This window comes from Oryctolagus cuniculus, chromosome 7 (genome assembly GCF_051225735.1).
Source record: "Oryctolagus cuniculus isolate XC-2025 breed Fujian yellow rabbit chromosome 7, ASM5122573v1, whole genome shotgun sequence".
Lineage (NCBI taxonomy): Eukaryota > Metazoa > Chordata > Mammalia > Lagomorpha > Leporidae > Oryctolagus > Oryctolagus cuniculus.
Window position 1 is genome coordinate 29,900,865 of NC_142873.1, and position 24,046 is coordinate 29,924,910.

The 24,046-nt window shown below is 38.7% G+C and overlaps 1 protein-coding gene across 12 annotated transcripts in view; it reads left to right on the top strand.

Moving 5' to 3' along the window:
- Positions 1-24,046, top strand: part of NME7 (NME/NM23 family member 7) — a 248,143-nt gene that overhangs the window by 82,858 nt on the left and 141,239 nt on the right. For all 12 annotated transcript variants that reach the window (XM_002715560.6, XM_008264107.5, XM_089299605.1 and 9 more), the window contains one exon: positions 1,581-1,686. In XM_002715560.6, the coding sequence (XP_002715606.1) occupies positions 1,581-1,686 (106 nt within the window). The remainder of the gene's footprint in view (positions 1-1,580; positions 1,687-24,046) is intronic.

Below are 24,046 nucleotides of genomic sequence, written 5' to 3' on the forward strand. Positions count from 1 at the left end.
ATGTTCCTTCTATACTCAATTTGTTTGAGGTTTTTGGCATGAAAGGATGTTGTATTATATTCAGTGCTTTCTCTGCGTCAATTTAGATCGCATATGGTTTTTATTCTTCAATTGTTAATGTTATGTATCACATTTATTGATTTGCATATGTTAAACCATCCTTGCATCTCAAGGATAAATCCTCTTTGGGTGAATGATCTTTTTGATGTTGTGGATCTGATTAGCTAATATTTTATTGAGCATTTGTGCATCTGTTTTCAGCCATTATATTGTTTTCTCTTTTTTTACCTTTTTTTCAAGATTATTTACTTATTTATTGAGAGGTAGAGTTACAGACAGTGAGAAGGAGAGACAGAGAGAGAGGTCTACCGTCTGTTGGTTCATTCTCCAATGTCTGCAGCAGCCGAAGCTATGCCGATCCGAAGCCAGGAGCCAGATGTTTCTTCCCCATCTCCCATGTGGGTACAGGGGCCCAAGCACTTGGGTCATCTTCTACTGCTTTCCCAGGCCATAGCAGAGAGCTGGATTGGAAGAGGAGCAGCTTGGACTAGAACTGGTGCCCATATGGGATGCTGGCACAGCAGGCAGGGAATTAACCTACTGTGCCACGGCATTGGCCCTGATATTGGTTTCTAGTTCTCTTTCTTTGTTGTATTTTTTGTGTGTGTGTGTGTTTTTGGAATTAAGGTGATGCTGACCTCATAGAAGCAGTTTGAGAAGATATCATCCCTTTTGATTATTTTGAGTAGTTTAAGAATTGAGATTAGTTCCTCTTTAAAGGTTTGGTTCAGGGGCCGGCACCACAGCACAGTAGGTTAATCCTCCACCTGAGGCACCAGCATCCCATATGGGTACCGGTTCTAGTCCCAGCTGCTCCTCTTCCAATCCAGCTCTCTGCTATGGCCTGGGAAAGCAGTAGAAGATGGCTCAATTGCTTGGGCCCCTGCACCTGTGTGGGAGACCAGGAAGAAGCTCCTGGCTCCTGGCTTCGGATCAGCCCAGCTTGGCCATTGCAGCCATTTGAGAGTGAACCAGTGAATGGAAGACCTCTCTCTGTCTCTCCCTATCTGTAACTCTGCTTCTGAAATAAATAAATGTTTTTTAAAAAGTAAAATAAATTTGGAGCAATTTATATCATGAAACTAACAAATACTGCACAGTTCTTTCTGTGTCAAAGAAGTATTCTGGGGGCTGGCGCCGTGGCTCACTTTGTTAATTCTCTGCCTGCCATATGGGTGCCCAGTTCTAGTTGCGGTTGCTCTTCTTTCAGTCCAGCTCTCTGCTGTGGCCTGGGAAGGCAGTGGAGGATGGCCCAAGTGCTTGGACCCTGCACCTGTGTGGGAGACCAGGAAGAAGCACCTGGCTCCTGGCTTCGGATCAGCGTAGCTCTGGCCGTAGCGGCCATTTGGGGGGTAAAACAACAGAAGGAAGACCTTTGTCTCTCTCTCTCTCTCTCTCTCTCTCACTCTCTCTCTCTGTCACTAACTCTATCTGTCAAATAAAAAAAAAAAAAGAAGAAGTATTCTGTATGTTCAAGATAAAAGATTTTATACATCAATGTCATTTCTCTCTGTCTTTAGGAAATGGAGTTGTTTTTTCCTTCGAATGGAGGTTGTGGACCAGCAAATACTGCTAAATTTACCAATTGCACCTGTTGCATTATTAAGCCCCATGCTGTCAGTGAAGGTAAGTGTTGTGTTGAATACAGTATATGTCCTACATTTTATTTTCTTGATTTTTTACATGTTGAAGGCATATGCATAAAGGTAACAAAATATAAGGGAATATCTAACTCTGTATCTTTCTGTGTTTTTAAAATATGTTCCTTAGGTTCTCGAATATTGTCAATATCAGTCACCCTCTTATAGGTCTTGATTCCTGGATCATTTTTTAAAATTCATTTAGAAAAATCTAGATTCACATGTAACACTTGCACATTTTTAATGAGTATAGTGTAACATTTCAATGTATATACATAGCTTCAACCAACCATACCAGCAACCAGGCTTTCAAAGGCCTTATCTTCTTTTGAGTTTGGAGCCGAAAGCTTCTGTGTTCCAGATCTTCAGACAGAATATTCTATATCAGTGTGAGTCATAGTCTCCCTGCTGTGCTGCATCTGCCTCCTTTCTTTCCATTCACATAACTGTGATTCATTTAATTCATTTAAATAGCACTCCTAATATACATGTAAAATAATGTCTACCATAACTGCAATACTATCCTTCCTGAGAAAGCTGAAAAACTCCCTTCAGTTCTCAGTTTCTTAAATGACACAAGTATACACATCTACTGTGTATGAGTGGGTTTCTACATTTTGCTTTATTTTTATCTTAATTTCTTCATTTATAATGTTTTAGTTTTTTGTATATATTTTTGTCAGCTATACCAAATTTTTTTGGAAGATGAGGTACAATGAAAAAGATCGTCTTTAAAAACTGGACTGTTTTAAATAATAATGCATAAAATGACATATAGACTATCTTAAATAATAAAATAATACTGTATTAAGTAATGCAGTGTACTTTTATATTTTATGTTTTCTGAGTATCAAAGTTACTCATGTGTGCAGTAGAATTGGAAAATTCATTCATATAAAAATGAAAGCCATAAAAATCACCTGCTTTGTCATCATTCAGAAATGGTCATTGTTAATATTTTGATGCATTTTCTCTAAACTCTTTTCTTCTGTATTTCTATGTGTGTGTATACATAGATACACATGAATATAATTGTTAACATACTTGAGATGTAGGTATATAGGCTATTGCTTTAATTTAATTTTTGTGAGCATTTTTGGATGCCCTTTATCTTCATGCATATTTTAATAGTTTATATAATATTTAGTAGCAATCATACACATGTAGTATAAAACTTGGATACTTAGATTGTGTCTAATTTTTGATATTAAAAATGAAATTTTGAATAATATCTTTATACGTGAATATTTTATATCTCTAATTATTTCCTCTGGGTGGTTTCCTGGAAGTAGAATTATTGGTTGAAAGGATATGAACCTAAAGATCTTGATGCATAATTAATCTTCTTTAATTATTTAGGAAGTACTTTAATATCTTATAGATCTTTAGGACCATAATCATCAGGAACCATAGTAGGTAACATGCATAGTAGGTAACAAACATTTATGGACAAATTGCTGCTGTGTACCAGGGAGAGACCTGTACCTTGTACATTGTATCTTTCAGTATTCACTGCAAGTATGTCATATGGGTGGGTTTATTACTCATTTCTAGATATGTAAGCTGAGGCTTCATGAGATTAAGTTATTTCCCCTGATTTAGATTAAGAAATCTCAGATGTAAGCCTACTCCCTTTTTAGTTTCATGTTGCTTCTCCTATACTGTATTGCTCCAACAGCATTAATAGCAAAACATGGTACATGATTAGTAAGTAATACTCCATAGGGAGTGATAGTAATTATTGAAATGGTTGGTGTTGGCAATCTATGAAAAAAAAATAACTGGGATCTTATGTTGCAGTGATTTCTCTTACCTGGGGAGATGACTTATGTGTATACACACACATTTGTATGTACATGCACATGTGTATACCTACACAGACACATACATATTTGACATACATATTTCAATGTGAGAAATCCTTGTTAAAGGCCTCTTTTTTTTTTTTAAAGATTTTTTTTTACTTGAAAGAGTTACAGAGAAGGTGAGGCAGAGGAAGAGAGAGAGAGAGAGAGAGAGAGAGGTCTTCCACCCACTGGTTCACTACCCAAATGGCCGCAATGGCCAGGGCTGGGCCAGGCTGAAGCCAGGTCAGAAGCTTCTTCTAGATCTTCCACATGGGTGCAGGGGCCCAAGGACTTGGACCATCTTCCACTACTTTCCCAGGTGTATTAGCACAGAACTGGATCTGAAGTGGAGCAGCTGCGAATCGAACCAGCATCCACATGGGATGCTGGCATCGCTATGCCTTAACCTGCAATGCCACAACAATGACCCTACATTAGTATATTTTAAAAAACTTTTACTAGAAGATAGACATAATAATTATCTAAACACATTTTATTTTGAAAATTATTTTTTGTTTGAAACATACACACACACACAAAGAAGAGAACTTCCATGTGCTTGTTCACTTTCCAAAAGCTCATAACAGCTAGAACTGGGCATGTGCTGGAGCTAGGATATGAGAATTCAATCCTGATCTCCTACATGGGTGACAGAATCAAACTACTTGAGCCATCACCTGCTTTCTCCCAGGGTCTGATGTGACTGAAAGCTGCAGTCAGGAACAGGAGCCAGGAATTGACCCCAGGCACTGTGATGTGAGACCTGAGTTTGTTACCATTCCAGGCTAAATGCCTGCTCCCAATTTAATGCTTTATTCTATTAGTTCTTATCTGATTTAATCCTGATTTTTTTAAAAAATTGATTAGTATAAAATACTGTACATTTTTTATGAATTACAGCACATTATGTGAACACATGTGTATAGTATAAATTGATCAAATCAGGCTACTAGCATTTCTATTTCCTTTTCTTTGTGTTCTACTATTTCAGCTCTTCTTTATAAAATATATAATGCTACAATGCAGTATTGTGAACTTTATTCATCCCAATGTACTGTGGATGCTAAAACTTATTACTTTTATCTGTTTTTGTTAAATGTTTTCCAAATAATCTTTTCTAAGGAAAAGTGTGATGCATGGAAAGAGACAAAATAAAGTACAACTAGGATAAAGACTGGTTAGAAATATCTTTTGTAAAGATTTATTTTATTACTTGAAAGGCAGAGTTACAGGGGTTGGAGACAGACAGACTCAGAAAAAGATCTTCCATCTGCTGGTTCGCTCCCCAAATGGATGCAACAGCCAAGGCTGGGCCAGGCTGAAGCCAGGAGTTTCTTCAAGGTCATTCACGTGGGTGCAGGGATTCAAGAACTTGAGCCATCTTCCACAGCTTTTTTCCCAGGCCATTAGCAGGGAGCTGGATTGGAAGTGGAACAGCTGGGACTCGAACCAATGCCCATTTGGGATGCTGGTGGAATCAGCTTTACCTGCTAAGCTACGATGCCGGCCCTTGTTAGAAACTTTTTTTAAGCTAAAAAATTCTAGTTTAGTGGGAATATAGACAATGGCTATAAACAATAATTGAATGGAAAAATGATCATTTAACCATATACAGTAAATTTTTAAGTAATCACAGATCATTAAACTATAGTAGTATAACATTCTTAACATTCTTAACCATTCACGAATTATGCAGATTAATTAATTATACATTTAATTATATCAATTCTACAGATAACAAGTCTAATAAAATGACTGTAAATAAGTGAAAAGTGATATCAAAATGATTAATTTTGTTATAGATAATTTTTGGGTGTATAAATGCTTGAATTATTTTTAAAGCTATTCTTTAAAGATTAAATATTTTATATATTCATATTTGATATATAACACTCAGGTATGTAAATTAAATGAGGCAAAAATTTTCTTATAGAATCCACTCAAATGGCAAAATAAGCTTTGGCATTTCAAGAGTTTCTTTTCCTTTTTTTTTTTTCCTTTTCTATTCTTTTTAAATCTGAATTTCAGTGATACCATAAGACCGTTTCAAACTGTGTAATTAGCCTAATTTAGATTAAACTGTGGCTATAACAAATGCAATTTGAAGTCTCATACTGAATCTTTTATCAGATTCTTATTTGGCTCCCCTTTGAATTTCTGGTTTATATTTACCTTTTTCTATAATCATAAAAATCTTCTAGAATATTTAACCTGTGGCTTAATGTAAGCATGAAAGAAAAAAAATTTAGAACGGACTTGATGATAAGAGCACAACTGAAATGGAATAGGATTTTCTCTTCTGTTGAATGCCAACTTCAAAGAAGCCTGTTGATGCAGCAAAACTAATTTTATTGCTTACTTTGTACAGTTAGAAAGAACCAAATCTTGATGGAATCTTCTTAAGCTCTACATAAGAGAGGGTATGGGTGAATATTGTAGAATTTGGGGTGTAATCTTGAAGTGTTTAAGGTGGATCTTTTTTAAAATTTTTGTTAATATGAAGAGAATAGATTTCATATATTTCGTACATACAATTCTACAAAGATAGCCGTACTTCCCTCTCTCCCTCAATCCCTCTCCTTCCTTCCTTTTTTTCCTTTAATTTTTACAATAACAATTTCAATTTGCTTTATAATCACAGCTTTAATGCACTACTAACCATAATGTTCAACAAGTTAAAAGTGGAAAGACCGCTGTTCCACAGTAATATAGACAAGGGCTATAAACAATAATCTTATTGAATATGGGCAAGGTTCATGGTATAATAATTTTTGGATTAGCCCGTGATCTTTATCAAATCTTGTGAATATGTATTTTAATAAGTGAGTTGTTTGCCGAATGGAAGGAATATCCTGAAAGGGGCATTGTTTCAGTAGTCTATTGTTGGAGTAAATGATTTTTTAGAAAGTTCTTGAAGAAACAATGAACTTATTTAACTTATTTTGGTCCTTATCTTTTTGGGAAGAATTTCTTGGCACAAATAGTAGTCATGTGTATGTAGGCAGCTCTAGTTGTTAGTCCTGTACTTAATCTACGTGGATGCAGTGGTTTCATTTCTCACTTCTATGGGAACTAGAAAAACAGAGTTTACTTAGTGGGATAGGTTGTGGGAAAATAAGATGTAATATATACAAAGATGAAAAATATATATTGTCATTTTAGGACTCAGGTTTTAAAAGGGAAGAAGAACAAAGTGACTATTGTATTCTTTTTTCAGTTGAAAATTATTCAATGTTAATTTTTATGTCTTTGGTACCATTTCTATGTGTTAGTTTAATTCTTTAAGTGGAACGAACTAGTTTTACTCTGAAATCAGGCTTTGTAAGTTTGAATTCTGACTTTGTTTTTTACTAGCTGTGGGGCATTGGATAAATTACTTCACCTCTTTGTACCTTGTTTCTTCATTTGTAAAGTGAGAGTAACCATACATTCATGAGTATATTCATGGGTGCTTAGTATAGTACCCAGTACTTAAAGTGCTATGTGGGAGGCATCATTACCATTATGATTACTACTGTGTTATTAATATTACTTTCTTAAATGTATATTTTATATTTTTAAAGGTTTATTTATTTATTTAAACAGCAGTGTGACAGGGAGAGAGAGAGAGAGAGAGAGAGAGAAAGAAAGAGAGAGAGAGAGAGAGAAAGAGAACAAAAACCAGGCCTAAGTAGGAAGCCAAGAACTCCATCCTGGTCTCTCACGTGGGTGGCAGGGGCTCAAGCAGTTGGGCCATCTTCCACTGCTTTTTCAGGCACATTAGCAGGGAGCTGGATTGGACACAGAGTAGCCGGGACTCTGATATGGGTTGCCAACAATTCAACACGTGACTTAACCCACTGCATTGCAACGTTCGCCCTATATTACTACTACTACCATTCTCTTTCAATGTTTAAGTAAAGCAGAATGACTTCCCAGTAATCCAGTATTCACATACATCATCCATTACAAAACAAGAGAACCCCAATTATTGTTTAAGTAGCAAAGCACTTTCCCCCAGTTTAAGTCTAGGTCTAATTTAAGTTAATGAACTAGCTCTGTTGCTTATATCTGGTTGATTCTGCAATTTTCTGTTTACTTATAATGGCTGGCACTGGGCAGATGTTGGTATTCATATCTGGGGCCACTGTTTATACACTTGTAATGGCCAAAGAACTTAGTCTTTTGAAGTATTAGAACCTAGAAGTTTTGTTAGAAATTATCCTTTCTTGTAATTGATTTATGTATTAAACCGTTACTATTGAGTTCTTGATAGCATAGTCCTTCCTGAAATTTTGTTTCTTCATTAGAAAAATGAGTCTGATGATTAAAAATTTCATCTCAGCCTTTAAACCCAGATATTCTGTCAAATTGTGCAGAAAATTATTATTAAAAAAAGTATTAGGCCGGCGCCGCGGCTCACTAGGCTAATCCTCCGCCTTGCGGCGCCGGCACACCGGGTTCTAGTCCCGGTCGGGGCACCGGATTCTTTCCCAGTTGCCCCTCTTCCAGGCCAGCTCTCTGCTGTGGCCAGGGAGTGCAGTGGAGGATGGCCCAAGTGCTTGGGCCCTGCACCCCATGGGAGACCAGGAGAAGTACCTGGCTCCTGCCATCGGATCAGCGCGATGCACCAGCCGCGGCGGCCATTGGAGGGTGAACCAACAGCAAAGGAAGACCTTTCTCTCTGTCTCTCTCTCTCACTGTCCACTCTGCCTGTCAAAAAAAAAAAAAAAAAAAAAAAAAGTATCGGCCAGAGCCGCAGCTCAATAGGCTAATCCTCCGCCTGCGGCGCTGGCACACCGGGTTCTAGTCCCGATCGGGGCTTCGGATTCTGTCACGGTTGCCCCTCTTCCAGGCCAGCTCTCTGCTGTGGCCAGGGAGTGCAGTGGAGGATGGCCCAAGTGCTTGGGCCCTGCACCCCATGGGAGACCAGGAGAAGTACCTGGCTCCTGGCTTCAGATCAGCGCAATGCGCCGGCCGCAGCACACCAGCCGGGGCAGCCACTGGAGGGTGAACCAACGGCAAAGGAAGACCGTTCTCTCTGTCTCTCTCTTTCACTGTCCACTCCGCCTGTTAAAAAATTTAAAAAAAAAATTTAAAAAAAGTATCCTGTATTTCAAAGTTGTTTTTGCTTGTAAAAATTATATTTCATGGAGAATATTTCACAGCTAATTTATTTTATGTCTAAAAGATGATTTGGTACACTTTGGGGTTGTCTGTAGTTAATTAACCAAGAAGAAAATCATGCATTAGAATATTAGCCAATTTGTGAATTTGGCATCAGAATTGGCCCTATGCTAATTGAAACAGGAATGATAGCAGCAAGGTCTTATCAAACTACCTATTTTTAAGAATTGGGTTATTCTTACTAGCGCCTCTTTTAGAGTCCTAATATCCATCCTAATGGAAGTTTCGATGCTAAGTAGGCCCAAAGCCAAGGAGACACATTCCACTCTGTAGCCTTCTAAATTTGGCCTAATTGAATTGGTTAAGTTTCCAGCTTTTTTTTTTTTTTTTTGACAGGCAGAGTGGACAGTGAGAGAGAGAGAGACAGAGAGAAAGGTCTTCCTTTGCCATTGGTTCACCCTCCAATGGCCGCCGCGGCCAGCGCGCTGCGGCCGGCGCACCGCGCTGATCCGATGGCAGGAGCCAGGAGCCAGGTGCTTTTCCTGGTCTCCCATGGGGTGCAGGGCCCAAGCACTTGGGCCATCCTCCACTGCACTCCCTGGCCACAGCAGAGAGCTGGCCTGGAAGAGGGGCAACCAGGACAGAATCTGGTGCCCCGATCGGGACTAGAACCCGGTGTGCCGGCGCCACTAGGCGGAGGATTAGCCTAGTGAGCCACGGCGCCGGCCCTTTTTTTTTTTATTTTTTAAAATTTGATTGCCTTCATGTGATTCAGTTTCTGGGATTCTGTAAAAGAGGCATACTTTTTGTTTTTGGTGGAAAGATACTGAATTTCATCTTCAGTCTAACTCAGATTCAACAAAACTTTGTAAGGTGGACCCAGTTTTGCTTAGTGTTGCAATGTTTCAGTTTTGTGATATTTTTTAATGTTCTATCTGAAAGAGTAAACAGATAAAACTTACATCAGATACACCAAGTACATTGATCTACATATAAGACCCTGAATTTGAATACAGCTTAGCATTCATTTTAGAAATACAAAATTATGATCAATTGTGAACAGAAATTGATCACTGGGACTAGTGAGATGGCATTGGTACATGCCACCTTGATGGGATTGAATTGGAATCCCCTGGTATGTTTCTAACTTTACCGTTTGGGGTAAGTCAGCTTGAACATGTCCCGAATTGCACATCTCTTCTCTCTCTTATTCCCACTCTTATATTTAATAGGGATCACTTTTCAGTTAAGTTTCAACACTTAAGAATAACTGTGTATGGATTACAGTATTCGACCAAAAGTATTAAGTAGAACAAACAAAAAAAAATACTAAGAGGGATAACGTATTAAGTTGTTCATCAACAGTCAGGGCAAGGGCTGATCAAATCACCGTTTCTCATAGTGTTCATTTCACTTTAACAGGTTTCCTTTTTGGTGCTCAGTTAGTTGTCACCGATCAGGGAGAACATATGATATTTGTCCCTTTGGGACTGGCTTATTTCACTCAGCATAATGTTTTCCAAATTCCTGCCATCTCACCAGTCCCAGTGATCAATTTCTGTTCACAGTTGATCATAATGATAGGACTAAGAGCCAAAGGGGGCACATAAACAAGACTAGTGTCTGCAAATACTAGCTGATAGAATGAAAAAGGGAGAGAACAATCCAACATGGGAAGCGAGATACACAGCAGACCCATAGAATGGCAGATGTCCTAAACAGCACTCTGGCCTCACAATCAGCCCTTAAGGCACGCAGATCTGGCTGAAAAGCCCATGAGAGTATTTCAGGCATGGAAAGCTAAGACACTCTGGTGGAAAAAAAAAAAAACCTAAATGAAAGATCTCCACGAGTGAGATTCCCAGTGGAAAGAACAGGTCATCAAAGAAGGAGATCTTTCTCTGAAGGGAGGAGAGAACTTCCACTTTGACTACGACCTTGTCTAAATATGATCAGAGTTAGTGAACTCAAAAGGCTTCCATAGCCTTGGCAACTCCTGACAAGAGCCTAGGGTGATTACTGATGCCATAAACAAGAGTGTCAATTTGTTAAGTTAACAACAGGAGTCACTGTGCACTTACTCCTCATGTAGGATCTCTGTCCTTAATGTGCTGTACATTGTGATTTAATGCTATAACTAGTACTCAAACAGTATTTTTCACTTTGTGTTTCTATGTGGGTGCAAACTGTTGAAATCTTTACTTAATATATACTAAACTGATCTTCTGTATATAAAGAGAATTGAAAATGAATCTTGATGTGAATGGAAGGGGAGAGGGAGAGGGAAAGGGGAGGGTTGCGGGTTGGAGGGAAGTTATGGGGGGGAAGCCATTGTAATCCATAAGCTGTACTTTGAAAATTTATATTCATTAAATAAAAGTTAAAAAAAAAGAAATACAAAATTATAATCAGTGAAAACATCCTGTAATTTTATAAATGTATAATGATGGAAACTTTAAATGAAATTTGTTATTTAAAAGGAATCTCAGAAGTTCTGCTAGTCCCTATCAAATAATTCTACCTTTCAGGACAAATTAATGATCCTGCAGAGCCAGTGATAAGGCCCACAGCTTGCTGATTGTACAGTTATTTCTATCCCTGGCTCCCTGAGTGGCTGTTAACCCCCGCCTGCAGAATCAAAAGTGAATATTTTTATGACTCATTGTGCCCCATTGATTGGATGTAATTTTAATCCCTTAAACTAGCTCATCATAAACAACACATTTTTTGGGTGCCATTTTGTGTGATCAGAGAGCTTGCACTTTCCAACTGTGTGGGAGGGGCACCTCCTCCCTTGGAGCCAGCCTTCCTTCCCCAGCCCCCTGACTGGTGCAACTGGAGACTCCTCTCTCAATAAAATGCCTGCTTTTACTAAAAAAAAAAAATGAAGTTTTGTTTGCTAATATGTTCCAGCATCTACTGCCTCATAGAGGAAAGTGAAAAGCCTCATGATTGTGAGTAGTAATCACTTGGATAAGGACAGAAGGCCCTCAAAGAAGGCCTCTTGAATCTTGTTTATAAGTTATTAGAAGGGGCTTTTCCCGTGAATAGAACAACAAGAACAATTTCATTTTTATTGCAAATGGTAATTCATATTTATGAAATACTAAATACATGACTTACTAAGTTCTCAAAACTATGAGGGTATACATTATTTTAAAGTCATATCATGAGAAAACCTAAGCAGTGAGATGTTAAATAACTTGCCCAAAGTCACACAGCTCTTACACAGGTGGAACTTGGACTCTTCATATCAAGACTCTTCATTCTATCATTTTATAACATTCTGCCTCTGCATAGTTTATTACTTACACCGTCTAAAATCTCAGTCATCAGGTTTAATTATAATTTCATCTTACAATGTGGAATCTGTGAATTAAAAGGCACAAGTAACATCCTTGAATTTAGAACCGTTTAGTTCCACAGTTGAGGTTTTTGTGTTATTTCATGAATACTAGGACCAGTGAACCACAATCATAACAGGTAGAAGGTTATGTAATAATTGGTATAAAGTATGAGTGATTTTAATTTCTATTACCTTAACTAAGTAAAAATTATTAAATTTACAATAGGATTTAGAGAAATTATTTATACGACCCAAATACTGGCAATTGAGAGAAAACAATGGAGAAGTTATTGAAAATGATAAACTTAGAATACCTTTCTAAAACTTTTCCAGTTAAATGAGAATACTGCTTTTCTGTATTTGAAAAGATTTCTGACTACAAGCAGTCTTTGTTTTCTTCTATTTTCAATTTGCAGAAGTTTGCTTTTTTTAAAAAAATGATTTATTTATGTATTTGAAAGAGTTACAGAGAGAGGTAGAGACAGAGAGAGAGGTCTTCCATCCACTGGTTCACTCCCCAGATAACCACAACAGCTGGAGCTGTGCCCATACAAGGCCAGGAGCTAGAGGCTTCTTCCAGGTCTCCCACGTGGGTGCAGGGGCCCAAGGACTTGGGCCATCTTCTACTACTTTCCCAGGCCAAAGCAGAAAGCTGGAAAAGGAACAACCGGGACTAGAACCAGCACTCATGTGGGCTGCCAGCGCTTCAGGCCAGGGCTTTAACCCAATGCGCCACAGCGCTGGCCCCGGAAGTTTACTTTTAAGTGTAATTTATCCTTGTCTTACTTTACTCTCTTGATTCTGTACTTTAGTGCGACTGTCTACCTTTGGTTCCCTAAATATCCCTTGCTCCCTTTGTCCTAAGGGCCCTTTTACTCATTCTTTCCTTTGCAGGAATAGGCATCTACTTCTTTCCTCCTCCTCCCAAATCTCATTTTCTCAGAGAAACCTAACCTAACAGCCCCAGATTGTGGTAAGTTCTGTTGGTGCTCTTTCTTTCATAGCACTTAACATAGGTTTTATTATATCAGTATATTTAATGTATAAATATAATACATATTAATTTTTTACTAACAGTTATTGTCAGTCTCCTCTGCCGCCAGATATAAACTCTTATTACAGAGTGTTTTATAATCCTCATTGTAATTTCTTTAAGCCATTGTGTTATATTAGAGTTTCTGTTTATATCTGAGTATTGTCAGAGAATGTGGCCCCTGCATAACGTTTTTTCAAATTTATTGATCTCTTTTGTCACTTAATAAACAGTTAACTTAAGAATTTTTTTCTAATGTGTGCTTGAAAACAAAGGATACTACATGTCCCCTCTTTATACATAAATAAGAATTGATTGAAAAACTTGTTAAAATCTATAGGCTTACTACTTTTATTTTTGACTGGTTTATCAACTTCTGAAAAAAATCTGTGTTAAATTCTCCCATGTTAAAATTACCTACTATCATTATAAATATGTGAATTTTTTAATTTTGGCTGTTTTTGCTTTTTATATTCTGAGTCTTCATTGTTATATGATTACTCTTTTCATTTACTTTGTAATGTTTCAGTTTATCCCTAGTTTTTTGTTGCTTAACTTAGAAGGTGGCATATCTTTCTCCAACTTTTTTTTAGTCTTTTCCTTCTAGTATGTATCTTATACTTACTGTAGCTGACTTTTATTTGGCTCTTTTTAAAAAGAATATTTCTTCATTCTGATATATTAGCATTCAGATAGTTGAATTTAACTTGTTGACATTTATTGTGATTATTGATCGAGTTGGATTTTTTTTCTTTATCTTGGATACAATTTTTTTTTTACTTTTTACCTGCTCACAGTTTTCTGTTGGATGGAGAGTTTTCTTTATTGTCTTCCTCCTTTGCTTATTTGCTGTACAGAAAGCAACAGATCAGGAGTTAGCAAGCTGTAGCATGTGGGTCACATTGGGCCAGTGTCTGGTTTTGTGAATAAAGTTTTGTTGGAACACAGCCACACTTACTTATTTACATATTGTCTGTGACTGCTTTTATGCCAAGATAGTAGAACTGAGTTTTTGTAACAGATACTATATGGCTTGCAAAGCCTAAAATATTAACTTTCTGACCCTTTACAGAAAAAAATTGATAATCTCTGTTGTAAAATGTTTGACTATACTTAAATTTTAGTGTTTTTTCTTAACTCTAAATTTTATTAATAAAATTTAAATTTACTCTGTCCAGATTTGTCTTAAGACAAAAATTTTAGAATCTTTAAATAGCCACTGGGGTATTTTCCCATTTTCTGAGTTATTGTTTTGAGAGTAATTCTTTTAAAAAAACCTTTATTTTCTAATCAACTTTATTGATGTACAATGTACATAGCATAACATTCAAGCATCCTATGTGTATAATTCTGGCAATATGTATATATAGTTCATCAGAGTCAAGAAATCATTTTTTGTAAACTTGATCTAAAATCCCTTTTTGGAGACAGAGGATGAGTGGATAGGTTTGATCATTTGATTGTTTCTTTGTGAAAGTAGAAAGAACAGGCTTAATTATATGCCTTTATGATTACAGGTTTTCTATAAATGGCAAAGCAATGGAAAGTCACTGTGTCTTTAATCTTTTGAAGTCAGGAATGCCTTTCACATCTAACTGGAACAAAGAAATATATCTTGTTAGGCAGTCAAAGCACCAGCACCTAGCAACTATGATGTCTGCATCAGAAACCTTGGGGTCTCTTCAGAGCCTAACAATGTGGGGCAAAAGCAGAAGGAGCATAAGAATTAGAAGAATGAGAGATAACTTGGTGAGAATCATCTGTGCTTGGCTAGGATGATTGCAATTTTTAATAGGTTTTAAATTTGGAATGACTACTATACTTTTATGGTTTTGGACAGTTACTAATTATGTCATCGTGGAAACCTCTTCAACCTCTCTAAGGTCTCACTTTTTTTTTTAATTTGCAAAACAAAGGTGACAAAATTTACTTTACAAGTAAGTTAATGTGTGTGAGGCATTTAGGTCAGTTTGCTTCCTAAGTGTTCAATTAAGCTATCTCTCTATGCTTCCTGGCTTACAACCCTGCCTTGGCCAGCCTCCACCAGAAGCCAGACTTACAGGATCTCTTGATCCTGAAATGTGACCTCCAAACTTGAGAAATCTCTAATGTATCCTGAATCTACTTTCACTCTGACTTACAAGAAATTCAGAGCTGCCTTTACGTGTTATAAGAGTAACTACAGAGGCTGGCACTGTAACATAGTGGGTAAATCTGCCGCTTGCAGTGCCAGCATCCCATATGGGCACCAGTTCAAGTCCCAGCTGCTCCATTTCTGACCCAGCTCTCATCCAGTTATGGCCTAGGAAAGCAGTGGAAGGTGGCCCAAGTCCTTGGGCCCCTGCATCCTAATGGGAGACCTAGAGGAATCTCCTGGCTCCTGATTTTGGATCAGCACAGCTCCGGCCATTGTGGCCATCTTAGGGGTGAACTAGTTGATGGAAGACCTTTCTATCTCTTTACCTCTGCCTCTCTGTAACTCTGCCTTTCAAATAAATAAATAAATAAATCTTTATAAAAAAATGAGTAACTTCGAGAGTCGTATGGCATAAAGGCAGAGATCATATACTAGTTCACTCCTCAAATGCCACAGGCAGTCAGTGCTGGGCCAAGAGGAAGCCAGGAGTATGCAGCTCAATCTAGGTCTCCCATGTGGGTAACAGGGACCCAATACTTAAGCCATCATCAGCTGCCTTCCAGGATGCGCATTAGCAGGAAACTGAATTGGAAGCAGAGGAGCCAGAGCTCAAGCCAGGTACTCTGATATGAGATATGGGGCATCTCAAGTGGCATCTTAACCACTGTTCCAGTTGTCCATGCCAAATAAACCTTTTTACAAAGTCAAAAAAGGTCACCTATCAGTAATACATTTTTAGAGATTATATCACTTGATACAACATTTTTAAAAGCCTTAACCAATGTTGCTTCACTTATCTATTTCTTTATAATGCACTATCTCAAAACTCAGTTTCTTTTTTTTTTTTTTTTTTTTTTATTTTAACTTTTATTTAATGCATATAAATTTCCAAAGTACGACTTATGGATTACAATGGCTTTCCCCCCATACCGTCCCTCCCACCCACAACCCTCCCCTTTCCCACTCCCTCTCCCCTTCCATTCACATCAAGATTCATTTTCGATTATCTTAATATACAGAAGATCAGCTTAGTATACATTAAGTATGGATTTCAACAGTTTGCTCCCACACAGAAACATAAAGTGAAAAATAATAGATGATTTTTTAAAATGATGATGAAATCAGAGCAGACCTATTGTCATGTTTAATCCCAGTGAGAGTCAAGCTGGGAATTGATAATTTCTTTTTTTTTTTTTTTTTTTTTTTTTTTTTTACAGAGGATCAGTTTAGTATGCATTAAGTAAGGATTTCAACAGTTTGCACCCCCATAGAAACACAAAGTGAAATATATTGTTTGAGTACTCGTTATAGCATTAAATCTCAATGTACAGCACATTAAGGACAGAGATCCTACATGAGGAGTAAGTGCACAGTGACTCCTGTTGTTGACTTTACCAATTGACACTCCTGTCTATGGCATCAGTAATCTCCCTATGCTCCAGTCATGAGTTTCCAAGGCTATGGAAGCCCTCTGAGTTCTCCGATTCTTATCTTGTTTAGACAAGCTCATAGTCAAAGTGGAGGTTCTCTCCTCCCTTCAGAGAAAGGTACCTCCTTCTTTGATGGCCTGTTCTTTCCACTGGGATCTCACTCGCAGAGATCTTTTGCCAGAGTGTCTTGGCTTTCCATGCCTGAAATACTCTCATGAGCTTTTCAGCCAGCTCCGAATGCCTTTAGGGCTGATTCTGAGGCCAGAGTGCTATTTAGGACATCTGCCATTCTATGAGTCTGCTGAGTATCTCACTTCCCATGTTGGATCACTCTCCCCTTTATTTACTCCATCAGTTAGCATTAGCAGGTACTAGACTTGTCTATGTGCTCCCTTTGACTCCCAGTCCCTTCACCATGACCAACTGTGAACTGAAACTGATCACCTGGAACAGTGAGATGGCATTGGTACATGCCACCTCGATGGGATTGAATTGGAATCCCCTGGTATGCTTCCAACTCCACCACTTGGGGCAAGTCAGCCTGAGCATGTCCCAAATTATACATCTCTTCCCTCTCCCATTCCCACCACCATGTTCAACAGGGATCACATTTCAGTTAATTTTCAAAACTCAGTTTCTTAAAGGCCATTATGTGGGTTATCAATTTGGCAAGTCTTCTGTGGCATAGTTGGAGTCATCCACAAGTCTTCATTCAGCTGGTGTTGCACTGGAACAGGAGTGTACAAGACTGCTTCTCATCCTCCAGAGGCTTCTCATCTCCCAGTAGTCTAGCCTGAGTTGCTAGACTTGTGATTGCATGTCTGTTGGCTTCCTGGAGGATCCTCTGAAGATGATGCCTAAGGTTCAATTCCTTATCAAGCCTATGTTTAATGTCAGAATGGCTAAAGAAGGGCACATAGCCAATCCAGAGTCAACACTGGACAGAATTACACAAACAAATGATTATCAGGAATTATGGTTCTCTGGGGACCACCAATATAGCAGCCTCCCTCAGATGGTATAAAGAATCTGAAGATTTTAACATGGTTAGGGTGTGAGAATGGAACCTGACCCAGTGGTATTGTGCCACTAGTGTACTAGATGGTGCCTCCTGAACTTTAGTGGGCACCAGAACCACTTTGGAATAATGTTTCAAATGCATGTTATTGTAACACTGGAATTTTTGTCTTGGTAAGTCTAGCATAGATTCCAGGAATATAAATTTTAAGAAATCCTCCCCTACTCCTCCCACACCCCACCCCACCTATTTATCCTGATGAACACCAAATTTGAGAATCTCTTGAAAACATTGAGGACAGGGAACTTCTTGGATTTCCTCTAATAATCTGCCTTCCTCAGAAACCTGTCTTATGAATTTGATACCTGATGGAAGATTCCTAGTCTGTTCCTATGGCAAGATACTAACAATCATGGAGATGGTTGGGGAAGTTGTTTTTCTAACTCAAAGAAAGTCCTCAGTTCTGGGTTTCAGGCTGATGAGAATTTCTTAGAGTGGTAGAAAAATTGGATACCCAGCATACTCTAACACAGTAGCTTCTGTGTTATATTTTAACTTCTGTAAACCAGCTGTTTAATGAAAATAACAGTAAAGATTGATCTGTAACTCAGACAGCTCTTAGATTGACATTTCTGTCTAGTGCTGTTGGGAACAAACCTAGTTGCATGGAACCAAGAAATAGCAGAATTGTAATGTCAAGGTGAGGATAATTTAGGTGTCTCAAAAGTCATAGTGCAATTGTCCTTTGTAAGATTAATTTTTAAAATTTTTTTTGTATTTATCCAGAGGTTTTAATATTTTACATAATACTTACTTGAAGTTTTAGTTTCAATAAAAATTTATTTTTTCTCTTTTTTTAAGACTCAGCAGTCATTATTGGGGGAGTGATTTATTGAAAGAAACTGATACACATGCTTTTTGAATATTTACTTTTTAACCTACTAGTTTCTAGGTGCACATCGAGACTCCTAGGAGGAAGAGGATTAATGCAAGACTTTATGCACAGCTTTAGAAACAAATTTCCACCATTCCCCTTCCCTGTTTTTCATGCATTTGTCTGTCAAAGGACCATGTCATTTTAAAACTCATGATGATTAATGTGGAGCATAGCTAGACATGGTCTACACTTGAGGAAAACATATCTTAAAAACATTGTAGTGAATTTAAGATTTGCCCATTTTTTCCCCCTGGAAGAGTACCCTGAAGGTTGATTTACCGTATCTCCTCCTAACCCTATCCTCTCCCAGAAGTGCCTGTATAATTGTACAGTGACTGAAGGGAACCACTGTTGTTGTGCACTTCATGTTGGTTCTTTTTTTTTTTTGGACAGGCAGAGTGCACAGTGAGAGAGAGAGAGAGAAACAGAGAAAGGTCTTCCTTTACCATTGGTTCACCCTCCAATGGCTGCTGCGGCCAGCGCACTGTGCTGATTCGAAGCCAGGAGCCAGGTGCTTCTCCTGGTCTCCCATGCGGGTGCAGGGCCCAAGGACTTGGGCCATCCTCCACTGCCCTCCCGGGCCACAGCAGAGAGCTGGCCTGTAAGAGGGGCAACTGGGACAGAATCCGGCACCCAGACTGGGACTAGAACCCGGTGCGCCGGCGCTGCAGGCAGAGGATTAGCCTATTGAGCCACGGCGCTGGCCCATGTTGGTTCTTAGAACAAGGAGTAGGGCCAGTCCCTACGGAACTGGAGTCCAGTGACTCAGGGCACATGATATTATTTAATTAGAAAATGATTTACAAAAGAAAAACATGCTTTCATGTTACACGACTTCAAAAGATGATTCAAAGTATGTGGGAAATTATAAATGCTGAAATTCTGGCAATATAATTATAATTGATTCTTTTTTTTTTTTAATGATTTTTTTTTTTTTTTTTTGACAGGCAGAGTGGACAGTGAGAGAGAGAGACAGAGAGAAAGGTCTTCCTTTGCCGTTGGTTCACCCTCCAATGGCCGCTGCGGCCAGTGTGCTGCGGCCGGCGCACCATGCCGATCCAATGGCAGGAGCCAGGTACTTCTCCTGGTCTCCCATGGGGTGCAGGGCCCAAGCACTTGGGCCATCCTCCACTGCACTCCCTGGCCACAGCAGAGAGCTGGCCTGGAAGAGGGGCAACCGGGACAGAATCCGGCGCCCGACCGGGACTAGAACCCGGTGTGCCGGCGCCGCAAGGCGGAGGATTAGCCTAGTGAGCCGCAGCGCCGGCCTATAATTGATTCTTACGCGGAATAAAGAGGAGAAACATCTAAAGAAAAGATGTTGTGTTACAGAAAAGTCTCTGAAAAGCTTAAGTTTCCAAGCAATATATTAAAAGATAGGAAGAGTTAATATTTATGAAAAATGTTGAAGGGACGTAGGAACATGATTTCTGTAATTGATTTTTGAGTGGATTAATAAATGGTACACACCTTTTTCATTCTGAAAACCTGTGTTTCAGAGCTTTCACTTATTTTGGTTGTTCATTTCTAAACTATCATGTATTCAACATCTATTCTCATTGTTGACACTTAAATGTACAGTGGTTTCTGAATGTGCAAAATAGGGAGTGGTTTAGTCATCTACTTATTCCTTCAGAGCATGGAAGTTTTTGCATAGCAGCCTAATTGTGCAAGGTGTCATTTGCAAGTGTCTCTTAGGATAATGTTAAGGATTTCAATTTAAGCACATTGGAAAGAATTGGGATAATACTGGCATGCCGGAAATCAATTTTGAAATTTTCAGTACAGAATTATGCCATAGGCTTCCCTTCATGTTTTTAAAAAATTCTTTGAAGTATCCATGATTTGAAGGCAGAGGCAAACTTTAAGCTAAATCCTATTTAAGCACTGGATTAAATAAGAAAATGAAATTTCAAATACGAATTTTACAAGGTTTGGCTTTTTGGTCATAGTTTTTATTTTATCTGGTTCCTATTAGTTAATGTAATTCAAAACATAAGCCTCAAATTCTTCACAACCGTGATGCAAGGATAAATTATGTTAGATAGATGGATAGATAATAGAACTAACTTGAATTCTTTAGGAAAAATCATCATTCTAAAGAGAACATCTTACACTGATATATAATTAACGTGAAGTTTTGTATAGAAACAGTGTTGTTTATGCATTGAAATTACCAGAATGTTCCCATTAAGAAATATGACAGCAGGCTGGCTCCGCAGCTCAATAGGCTAATCCTCCACCTGTGGCGCAGGCACACCGGATTCTGTCCCGGTTGCTCCTCTTCCAGGCCAGCTCTCTGCTGTGGCCCAGGAGTGCAGTGGAGGATAGCCCAAGTGCTTGGGCCCTGCACCCCATGGGAGACCAGGAGAAGCACCTGGCTCCTGGCTTCGGATCGGTGCAGCACGCCGGCCGCAACTCGCCCGCCATAGTGGCCTCTTGGGGGGTGAACCAACGGAAAAAGGAAGACCTTTCTCTCTGTCTCTCTCTCTCACTGTCCACTCTACCTGTTATAAAAAAAAAAAAAAAAAGAAATATGATACAAAAGTGGTTACAAGGGTAGACAGTGCTAAATTTTAGCTGGAATTTGACTTAGTAGTTTTAGGGAGCAATTATTCTTGTATTGAATGTATACACATCATAGAAAAGTTAGAAGCGCATAGATGTTTATATATTTTTTTTTTTTTGACAGGCAGAGTTAGTGAGAGAGAGAGACAGAGAGAAAGGTCTTCCTTCCATTGGTTCACACCTCAAATGGCCACCGCGGCTGGTGCTGCGCCAATACGAAGCCAGGAGCCAGGTGCTTCCTCCTGGTCTCCCATGCAGGTACAGAGCCCAAGGACCTGAGCCATCCTCCACTGCACTCCTGGGCCACAGCAGAGAGCTGGACTGGAAGAGGAGCAACCGGGACAGAACCCGGTGCCCCAACTGGGACTAGAACCCGGGGTACCGGCGCTGATTCCAAGTGAGCTGCGGCGCTGGCCTACAGATGTGTATTTTAATTTTTTTTTTTTAATTTTTTTTTTTTTTTTTTTTTTTTGACAGGCAGAGTGGACAGTGAGAGAGAGAGAGAGAGAAAGGTCTTCCTTTTTGCCGTTGGTTCACCCTCCAATGGCCGCCGCGGCCGGCGCACCGCGCTGATCCGATGGCAGGAGCCAGGAGCCAGGTGCTTTTCCTGGTCTCCCATGGGGTGCAGGGCCCAAGCACCTGGGCCGTCCTCCACTGCACTCCCTGGCCACAGCAGAGGGCTGGCCTGGAAGAGGGGCAACCGGGACAGAATCCGGCGCCCCGACCGGGACTAGAACCCGGTGTGCCGGTGCTGCAAGGTGGAGGATTAGCCTAGTGAGCCGCGGCGCCGGCCCAGATGTGTATTTTAAAGATCATTTCTATCCAGAAATCCTAACTACTTACAACATAGCAATTTCATCCTTCACTGTCAAACAAAGCCAAATACAGCAACATGGATGAGTGTAATGATCCTGAAATTGAACAAAATAAGCAAGCTATAAAAGCATCTATGTTATATAATTCTATTGTCAAAAAGTTCAATTAAATGTAAAAGTCAATTATGCATTTTAAGAATGCATTTGTAGATGGTAAATTACAAAGAAAAGGTTATTTCAAAGTCAGTAGTTGCTTCCTCTGAAAAGAGAAAAAGCATTGATGGGAAAGGCATATTCAGAAGGTTCCTGGAGTGATTTTTAACTCGTTACCATAGATACTATCTTATTTTTATTAAACTAGCATATGTTTTATATATTTTACCATAGATATTTTATATTCTACAATATTTGGAAATTGAATAAGTTGTAAAACAGAGGTATAGTATACTCTTGTTTGACTATAGGAAAAAGGTCCCATTTGTGCTGTTTGTACAGGTGTTGACTATTTCCAGAGCATCTAAGAAATGACTTAGTAGTGATTACCTTTGGTAACAGTTGAGATTCTGGGATGGCATTGAAGTTTGCCTTCATGTTCTGCACTTTTATTTCTATTTTTGTGTGTTCCAGTTTAGAATGCTCCTAAAATTAAATGAAAAAGGATAGGAGAAATGAATACCAAAAATTAAAATTTAAGAATTTTACATCTTCATGGTTTCCTTATTAAAATTATGTAGGATTGGGGTAGTGGGATTAAGGAAACTATGACTAGAAAAATTACATTCATTGGCTTTTCTGACGATTTTTCCTGGCAATGGTAGTGTTATTGTGATGCTTAGAGACCTGGCTGAGCATGATAATGATTCTCAAAATTCAGAATAAGTCAGAATCACTTGCAGAGTTTGTTAAATACAGATCCTATATCCACCTCCAGAGTATCTGATGATTCTGTCTGGTTTGGATACAGGAAGTTGCATTTCTAACAAGTTTCCAGGTCATGCTCATGCTGCTTATCCTGAAACTGCTTCGAGAACCACTAGACTGCAAGGCTGCACCCAGTATGTAGAACTGGGAAACAGGAGAACAAAAATGGAGGCCTAGACCCAGTACATACTGTATGTGCTTCCAATAGACAAGGAACGAGAATTATTTGTGGCATTCTCTTTTTCTGAGCCTGTTTATTTATGACAATTTAGGTCTTTCCAAAGCTGGGGAATTCAGATAAAGTCATGTAAAACCAACAGGAGAAAACTGTTCTTTGAAATAATACCCAGATTTGTGGATTTCTTTAAATTTGTGAGTTTGAAGAGCTAGAATAAACAAAAATCAATGTATACATTTAAAAAAATTGTTCAAAAGGCTAGCTTTGAGAAGCTTTTTATTTACATATATTTAAAAAAGCAGACAACTGAAATATTTTAGATAATGAAAACATTTATTTACTTTGTCTTTGTTAGAGTTAATGGATCCATGGTTTTGGATTACCTTTTTAGTCTGGGTTCATTTGTGTTTTCCTATAAAACTAGCAAATTCCCATCACTGAGTTATAATGCATGTAGTCCCTATATAGTTATATTCATTAAAATCTCCCAGAAACACATAGTTAGCTGCTTGTGGACTTCGGCTTATGTTAGCCACAGAGGGACTGGCCTTCTGAGATAAGGAAGGATTTCACCCTATCCAGAGTTAACAGCACACTTTCGCAGAAGAGACTTCGCTTCCCTTTGTGATTGTGTGGCTGACTTGTTTTCTGTAGTAGCCTGTCTTTGACTTTGGACCTCTGATGATCTGTTTGTCCAGGCTTACATAGTTTTTAGTTTCTGGACTGCCTAACTACTAACCTCCTCTGTTTTTGTTTTCTGGAATGTCCTTTTTGTAATACTGTAATCTTATTTCAATCACAGTAACTGTTCATATTTCCCTTTGCTGTACTGAGTATACTTGGTTGTCCTTTCCTGGAGATCTTAGCTCCTGGAGATCTTCTCTGTCATCCCTACATTGTTGTGGAACCTGCCATTGTGATTCTCTCTTCAGCTCAGTATCACCATATTTTGGGTACATCTACAAAGTAATTATTTGGTTACTCTTTATTTCCTTGTAAGGAATTTACAG